Source organism: Taurulus bubalis (assembly GCF_910589615.1).
Source record: "Taurulus bubalis genome assembly, chromosome: 15".
Classification (NCBI taxonomy): domain Eukaryota; kingdom Metazoa; phylum Chordata; class Actinopteri; order Perciformes; family Cottidae; genus Taurulus; species Taurulus bubalis.
The window spans coordinates 8,620,700-8,629,906 of NC_136603.1; the positions used below are offsets into that span (position 1 = coordinate 8,620,700).

The following is a 9,207-nucleotide window of genomic DNA, read 5'->3' on the forward strand; positions in this document are numbered from 1 at the left end:
TTCTTATGCAAATTCAGTGTCGCCCAACCCACCAATGTGTACAAGAAGTGTATAAAGTTCAGCAGAGGCTTTTGTCTTGTTCAGTTGGGAGGGTCGCAGCAGACGTCTGGAGGCTTTCATCTGTTGGAGATACCTTGGGTCAAGAGCTTAAATTAGGATTTTTTGTTCATATACTGTAATGTATATATTATTATATAATTTATTTGTGAATGAAATGTGTGGCAGCACATCAGTGTATCCTCTTCTGCTCTCACAGATGTTTTCAGATACACATGAGGTGACACTGCCATGGTGTTTTCTGCAGATGTGTTGTATCTACACATGTGGTTCTGTTGAGTTTTGCAGTTTAGCATATACTGTATGCTAAATGTTGTTCTGTGATTACTGATATGTACAGCCTGACATTTTGTCACAGGTGACTGAAAAGACAGTTTTCTGCATCACATCAGTAATGTAGTATTCCTCTATGACCTGAATCCATTTGGCTTCGTATTTTTCAGCAGTGTGGAGAAACACACTACTGTGCTGTTGCACACATAGATCAGAGTTGTTGATATGTATCTTAGTTGATAGGAAAATAACTTTGGACAAAATTCAAATCAGAGAGGTTAATTTTGTAGTCTTTGTTTCTTAACTCTGGAATTTAACAGCCAAAAAAAGCTCCTCAATGTGTTTTCCTGCCTTAACCCAGGATCATTAGAACATTTAAATGCAGGTAGAATAGTTAGTTGAGCTATTTTAAAAAAGGATAATAGATAACGCTATTACTGATCCAGTGTTTCTGCTTCTTCCTCTGTGTTCTACTTTGTCTCACACATAGTGCACAAGAAAGAGATGGAGAACTCAACTGAGATTGTGTCTTTTGTGCTGGCTGCATATGGTTATATTGGAAACTTAAAATACCTGTATTTCAGCATAATGCTGTTATGGTACCTCTCTATTTGTGTGTCGAACACAATTCTTATTGTGGTCATATATATGGACAGGAGATTGCATGAGCCGATGTATATATTATTATGTAATTTATTTGTGAATGAAATGGGTGGTAGCACTTCATTGTATCCTCTTCTGCTCTCACAGATGTTTTCCGATACACATGAGGTGACACTGCCATGGTGCTTTCTGCAGATGTGTTGTATCTACACATGTAGTTCTATTGAGTTTTGCAGTTTAGCAGCTATGGCCTATGACAGATATGTCTCTATATGTTGTCCTCTCCACTACAATGTCATTATGAGCACAGGAAGAGTAGGTATGATCCTTCTGCTTATATGGATGTATTCATTTGCTAACTTTATTTTCTCATTTTCATTCATCATCCCTTTGACATTTTGTGGAAATGTCATTGACAAAGTATTTTGTGACCACCACTTAGTGATAAAACTTGCATGTTCAGTCTCAGTACTCACTGACATAGCTGACCTGTTTTTTGCCTTTGTGACTATGGTTATCCCATTTAGTCTTATTTTAGTCTCTTACGTGAAGATTTTGTCTGTTTGTCTAAATACATCCAAAGAAAACAAACAGAAAGCCATTAGCACCTGCACACCTCAGATTGTCTCACTGTCAAATATGTTTATTGGCGCCCTTTTTCATTTTGCAGATTCCAGGTTTGATGTGGCCCGTGTACCAGATAAAGTGCGCATTATTTTATCTGTATATATCTTCATTTTCCAACCAATGATCACCCCTTTTATGTATGGATTGAAGCTACCCAAAATAAGAGAATCATGTAAAAGACTTCTGTTTGATTGATAATAAATATGTTCAATAATGTACACTGTGATGTAAAGTTCTTTGATGTATGTCCTTCACCATAAAAAAACATTTGAAACAAAAATAAGAATTTGTCTTAATGTACAAGGCAATAGGAATGAAAACATATCAGAAACACTTTTTAACGATCAAAACAACAGCAGCAACAAATACAGCCTCCAAAATGACCATGAAATGTAATCAACACAGTCAACACAAATTGAATTGCGAATAACAACTGAAAGTATGTATCAATAAATGGCCTCTTAAGTTATTATAGTTATTAAACATGTGGCATCTGCATCAGCCTGCATGTACTCTGACACAAATAGTGTTGATTTTTTCTGATTAATGATTTACAAAAGATATCATGAAATGTTTACTATGAGTTCAGAAAGCCCATGCCTGATTCTAGAGTGTGGCTGCGGTCGAATAGTCCTTTTTGGTTAGGAAGGTTCCCAACTGAGTGAAATGACCCGGAGGTACCCGCCATGATAAGTGCTGGTCGAATTCTCTAAATGCAAAGGAAAGGTGCTCCAATGCTTCCTTACTTAGCTCCTTTAGCATAGAAAACACTGGACCTGCCTTTACGAAAGGAAAGGAGAAAATGCCGCCCCACAATTCCTTGCGGCGGTGACATTTAAAGTGACACACCATTCGGCCGTTCATGAGAACAAACGATCATGACGGACGAATCCAGATCATGTAAATAATATCATGCTATAACGTGGGAATACTTTCAATAATCGGTTAACCCTGCTGGCAAACTACGAATGTTTCATTGCTGTTGCTGAAAACTTCTGTAAAGAGATCAAACTGCTGTATTTGAAATTATCTCTCTCTGGTGTTGTACTACAGCAGGGGTGCCCAATACGTCGATCGCGGAGGTAGTGCGGGTAGATCGCATGCCATTTAAAAAATAATAATAATAAAAAAAAATTAAAAAAACTTTAGCGACAAAACCCAGCTCCCAGTGTGCAAATTAATGTCAATCACTACGGACGCTGCGCCCGCAATGGTTGGCCGCTTGAATGGATGTATTGCCAAGTACAGGGAGATGTTTTCCCCGACTTCCTTAATTACATCTGGAGAAGGACTGCAGCCACTCTGACTTCCTGCTGCACACTGATGTGAGATGGCTTATAGAGCTCTGTCCGGAGATACAGGAGTTTCTCCATGTTGTTAAACATGCAGAATACAACCAACTAAGAGTATGTCAATATGCTCACGTTTCTGAATTACAATTTAAAACGTGTGTCAATTGTGTGTTTCCCTGAAGGAGGGAGCAGCAAGACGTGGGACTGTAATAAGTCATTTTGATTTACTTTTAAACCCTTGCGCTTTAATTATCGGGTCGGATGGACAATTTTTTTAAACTTTTGGACTTTGAATGGCACTTGCAGCCCAGTTATTCTTTAGTTATTTTTGCACTTTCAGAGGCTTGATTGCTATGTTGAGTTACCTTTAAAGCTTTATTTGTACTTTGTCTTTACTTTTAAAGCATATTTGCACTTTAATTTGTATTACTATTTAATTTATTTGTTATGATGATGTTCTGATGTTCAGATCTTGTTACTCAAATACATTTGAAGTTCAAATTCCAACATTTTGAGTTACTATTCTTAATTTGTTATGGGAAATAGTCATTAGATTAGTCGATTAATCGAAAAAAAATAGTCAGTAGATTAGTCGTTTATGAAAATAATCGTTAGTTGCAGCCCTACAGTCAGCCTTTTCCCACATGAAAAAGATTCAGTCCAAACACCGTTCCACCATGACTGATGACCATTTGGTCTGCCTGACGCTGACTACCAGCAGCTACTGTCCGGACTATGCAACTCTGCTGGTTCCATGCAGTGAAGTCATCAGAGTAAAATGTAATGACCAAAAATGTACAGAATTGTATTGTGTCATAAGGATTCATGCAGTTATGCAAGGTACGCCAATATTGTAAATATAAAGTATACTCTGTATATTTATACATTAATAATGCTTTATATATAAGCATTATTAATGTAGGTAGATCTTTTTGACTTGGTCATTTTAAAAGTAGCTCGTAAGCCAAAAAAGTGTGGGCACCCCTGTACTACAGCCTCAGCCCTCATTCTTTTATTTGACTTCAGTTACAGAAGCTTTGATAAAAGGGTTAAACTGGGCGAGCTCTTCAGTCTGAGTCATGTTTCTGAGTATCATCTTTAAATCAAATTTTTTCGCAATACAATAAAACACTATCAAGTCAACACTTCTAGGTCAAACTGAGTTGTGTGGCGTTTCATAAACTGTTGTCTTCATATTCTCATGATCAAATTATAATCTTCATATAAACCATAACAACATAAAGGGATATGAGACATTGTTAGTTTGAGAACGTATTTAATTCAGCAAGTTTGAAACGGAACAGTTTAGTAGCTTTCTTCTCAAAAAAAAAAAATTGGTTTCACTTTCATATTCCTTTTTTCATTTCTACTCCAACCTCGTTAATAAAGTAATACTTTGAACCGGATTGTTTATGTTGTTCATAAAGTAATACTTTGAACCGGGTTGTTTATGTCGTCTGCATGACGCAACACTATAAGAACACAGAGACGAAGTATTTAAGATGCGCTTTATTGTGGTCCGAGATGGACTACAACATTGTAGTTTCACCGCTGCAGACCGACGTCACTAACATCCGCCTGTGTCTTTCTGTACTTTTCAGGTGGGTGAAAGTGAAAGTGATTAAATGGTAATGCATGTAGCGACACAGGGGCATAACTGTTAGGAAGGCAAATATGAATGTATGTCAGTTTGGAAGTTGAATGTCGTGACGTGTCTGGAATATAATGAATCACTTAGCTTAGCTCGCTAGCGCCCGGGAAACACCGTAGTAACCACCTGTAGCCTGTGAGAATGACAGTTGTGTGAATGGGTAGAATGTCGCCAGTGTGAATGAAGTTGTTAAGAGTGAAAGTATACACTGATATGTATACACTGTGTATATATAAGAACACATTTGATTCAGTAGTGGACTAGAATAGCTTGTAGTATGCAGTGCGGTTTATCAGTGTCTTTCTGTATTTTTCAGTGTGTTCGTGTACTTTTGTGCTGTTGAGGAAAAGCAATTATTAAAAAACCATGCACGCCTGGATCTCCTACGTCCAAGTGCGCAACATATAGTTGGATATATTTCCAAGTTTTTCCAGAGAACGAATTACCTGGAAAACACAATTTCACAATATGTTAGCCTGATCCTTTCACCCAGAGGTATTCAATTAAAATTCAACGAGGTCTAGTTAGATAGAATTTCCTCATACAAAGGTTCAGAACATGACAACAATATCTAACTTGTGCAATGGCTTAGTGTAGGTAAGCCTAAGCAGATACCAAGTAGATACAGGCTGAGGTTCTGCTCTTTGCTTGGGTGAGAGGAGGACTTGAAGGCAGCAATTTATTTTTGCCTTGTTTGAATCCAATGATTGTGGGGATTCAATACATTTTGGTCAGATATTTTTGCTACAATTGATCTGATGTTAGAGAGCATGAATTTTTTTTTTCAATATCAAAGTTAACACAGAAAACATTCATAGAAACGTCTTTGTCATCCAGTATCTAGCGTTAGTGGCCTTCTCTCAGCGCATAGGGAGTTGATGCACACAGTTGCATGTTTCTTCTGCATGGAGACTGCTGGTCCCAGAGCAGGACATCAACAATAGTTTGATGTCCTGGGAATACATAGAGAATGTAGTGGACTATTGACACTGAGGCTTAATCATCATGTTTGCTGTGACATTGCATTACAACAGGTGGGAGTTACATAAGCAGATCTTTATTGTCAATAACATGGTAATGTCATGTGAATTAGTGGAGCACATCAGGTTCTCTCCTAGGAAATGTTTTGGCTGATGTCCTCAGTGTCACAGGCCAGTGTTTAGTCAAGTTAAACTTTCATTAAAGTGTTTTTTTTGTCACAAATACACTTTAATGAAAGAAGGCATCTTCATTGAGTCCTGTGCCATACAGTGTAATGTGTATGCATAATATCGTTAGCATTATCTGTAGTAAATAAAACTATTTTTCAGCTTTTTCAGACTTTGTTTAAAATGTGTCTAACTAAATCCATACAAGCCAAACAGTCATCCTCATAGTTTATAATGCTATTTTTCTTAGCTTTTTTTTTTACTGTACTTCACTGATTTTACAAATCGTGTTCAGTTTATTCATAGTTGAGTCTATGACTCAACCTGTAAAAAAGGATTGTGTATCTTCTGTAACTCTGCAGGAAAAATAACCCTGGTGATTTTCTATAGTGACCAGAACTATGCGATAGAACACTAAAAAATAGGTTGGAGCACACATTCAACTTTTACTTATCAGGTCCATCAACAAAACAGGTTGGTCTTCGTTTTAGGACAATAACGTACAATACATACCATAATAACTGTGACTCTGAGGCCCAAAACCAGGTCAAACGGTTGTGTGATAAGACTTGATTCACAGTCAATGTTCCAATTCATCAAAAAGGTATTGGATAGGTTTAAGGTCAGCGGTTTGAGGTCAGAGGTCACGACAGGACATTCTATTCAGTATACGGGTGTATAGATTATTTCTTCTCATGTGCTGCCTTTCTTTTTGTGTTTCTTTTGTTTCTTTATCTGATGTCTTTTTGTTTTTCTATTACTTCAATTTGCATCTTTTTGTTTTTGTTTTGTTGTCTATGTATACGTTTCCAGCAGGTTTTGGCTAAAATGTGTACTTCCTGCAGAGGAAAACTGAGGAAAAACAAAACAATGGAGGGGACAGAAGAAGACAACAAATCAAAATTTGAATATATGAAATTACATATTAATTTTTAATGTAAATTCAGTGTCGCCCAACCCACCAATGTGAACAAGACGTGTATAAAGTTCAGCAGAAGCTTTTGTCTTGTTCAGTTGGGAGGGTCGCAGCAGACGCCTGGAGGCTTTCATCTGTTGGAGATGCCTTGGGTAAAGAGTGTAAATTGTGATTTTTTTTTCAAATGTATGATAAATGTTGTTATGTGATTAGAGGTGTTGATATTTATCTCAGTTGATGGAGAAAATAACTTTGGACAAAATTCAAACCGGTGAGGTTCATTTTTTATTAGTTGTGACTGTACCGTTGGAATTTAACGGCCAAGAAAAGCTCCTCAATGTGTTTGCCTGCCTTGCACCACAATGATAAGAAAATGTTAATGCAGGTAGAATATTTAGTTGAGCTATTATTAAAAAGGATAATAGATGACAACATTACTAAACCAGTGTTTCTGCTTCTTCCCCCCTATGTTCTACTTTGTCTCACGCATAGTGCACAAGAAAGAGATGGAGAACTCAACTGAGATTGTGTCTTTTGTGCTGGCTGCATATGGTAATATTGGAAACTTAAAATACCTGTATTTTATCATAATGCTGTTATGGTACCTCTCTATTTGTGTGTCAAACACAATTCTTATTGTGGTCATATATATGGACAGGACATTGCATGAGCCGATGTATATATTATTATGTAATTTATTTGTGAATGAAATGGGTGGTAGCACTTCATTGTATCCTCTTCTGCTCTCACAGATGTTTTCCGATACACATGAGGTGACACTGCCATGGTGCTTTCTGCAGATGTGTTGTATCTACACATGTAGTTCTGTTGAGTTATGCAGTTTAGCAGCTATGGCCTATGACAGATATGTCTGTATATGTTATCCTCTCCACTACAATGTCATTATGAGCACAGGGAGAGTAGGTAAGATGCTTCTGCTTATATGGATGTATTCATTTGCTAACTTTATTTTCTCATTTTCATTCATCATCCCTTTGACATTTTGTGGAAATGTCATTGACAAAGTATTTTGTGACCACCACTTAGTGATAAAACTTGCATGTTCAGTCTCAGTACTTACCAGCATATCTGACCTGCTTTTTGCCTTTGCGACTGTGGTTATCCCATTTGTTCTTATTTTAGTCTCTTATGTGAAGATTTTGTCGGTTTGTCTAAATACATCCAAAGAAAACAAACAGAAAGCCATTAGCACCTGCACACCTCAGATTGCCTCACTGTCAAATATGTTTCTTAGCGGCATTTTTCATTTTGCAGATTCCAGGTTTGATGTGGCCCATGTACCAGATAAAGTGCGCATTACTTTATCTGTATATATCTTCATTGTGCAACCAATGATCACCCCTTTTATGTATGGATTGAAGCTACCCAAAATAAGACAATCATGTAAAAGAATTTTATTTGATAGAAAATAAATATTTGGGATATTGTACACTGTTCTCTGATGTGTTTCCGTCACCATGAAAAACATTTGAGACTAAATTAAATATTTGTCACTTTTGTTACTTTTTTCAATATCAAAGTTAACACAGAAAACATTCAGAGAAACGCCTTTGTCATCCAGTATCTAACGTTAGTGGCCTTCTCTCAGCGCATAGGGAGTTGATGCACACAGTTGCATGTTTCTTCTGCATGGAGACTGCTGGTCCCAGAGCAGGACATCAACAATAGATTTATGTCCTGGCGATACATAGAGAGCGTAGTGGACTAATGATACTGAGGCTTAATCATCATGTTTACTGTGACATTTAATTACAACAGGTGGGAGTTACATAAGCAGATCTTTATTGTCAATAACATGGTAATCTCATGTGAATTAGTGGAGCACATCAGATTCTTTTATGTACCTAAACCAATCACGGATTTTACATATCATGTTCAGTTTATTCTTTGTTGAGTTGACTTGTCCTGTAAAAAAGGATTGTGTGTCTTCTGTAACTCTGCAGGGAAAAAAAACCTGGTGGTGATTTTCTATAGTGACCAGAACTGTGGGATAGAACACTAAAAAATAAGTTTGACCACGCCATTCATCTTTTACTTATGAGGTCCATCAACAAAACAGGTTGGTCCTCGTGTAAGGACAATCACATACAATACATACCATAATAACTGAATCTGAGGCCCAAAACCAGGTCCAAAGCACAAAAGGTTGTGTGATAAGACTTGATTCACAGTCAGTGTTCCAATTCATCAAAAAGGTATTGGATGGGTTTGAGTTTGTTTTTTGGTTTTGTTTTCTGCTTCTACACATATTTCCTACCTCTATACTCTGTCACTGTTAACTCAATTAAATAAAATAGAATTGTATTTGTATAGCCCAATATCACTAATCAGAAATTTGCCACAGAGGGCTTTACAATCTGTCCAAGATACAACATCCACTGTCCTTTGACCGTCACACCGGAATAGGAAACATTTTCCCAAAATAAATATTGAAGGGGTCAAAATAAAAATTGATAGCGTGTGTCAATTATTGGATGCCTGGTGTAGCCTCCGGAGGAACTTAGTCAAACTATTTCTCTCGTTCTCGGAATTTATTTTCCTCGATCACAAGCAAAGTAGCAAAGCAGCTGCAATCGCGATAGCAGGGAGTCGTCCAGTCAACATGCAGGTTGACCGTCC

At 37.1% G+C, this 9,207-nt stretch overlaps 2 protein-coding genes across 2 annotated transcripts; both read left to right on the top strand.

Moving 5' to 3' along the window:
- Window positions 1-834: 834 nt before the first annotated feature.
- On the top strand, window positions 835-1,755 carry LOC306748307 (olfactory receptor 6B1-like; the record flags this gene model as incomplete). Its single annotated transcript, XM_079231462.1, has 1 exon — window positions 835-1,755. One exon carries the CDS (start codon window positions 835-837, stop codon window positions 1,753-1,755), a length of 921 nt encoding a protein of 306 aa, XP_079087588.1.
- A 5,279-nt stretch (window positions 1,756-7,034) lies between these two features.
- Window positions 7,035-8,000, top strand: LOC306747318 (olfactory receptor 6B1-like; the record flags this gene model as incomplete). The annotated part of the gene is made up of 1 exon (XM_079230359.1): window positions 7,035-8,000. One exon carries the CDS (start codon window positions 7,035-7,037, stop codon window positions 7,998-8,000), a length of 966 nt encoding a protein of 321 aa, XP_079086485.1.
- Between the last annotated feature and the right edge of the window lie 1,207 nt (window positions 8,001-9,207).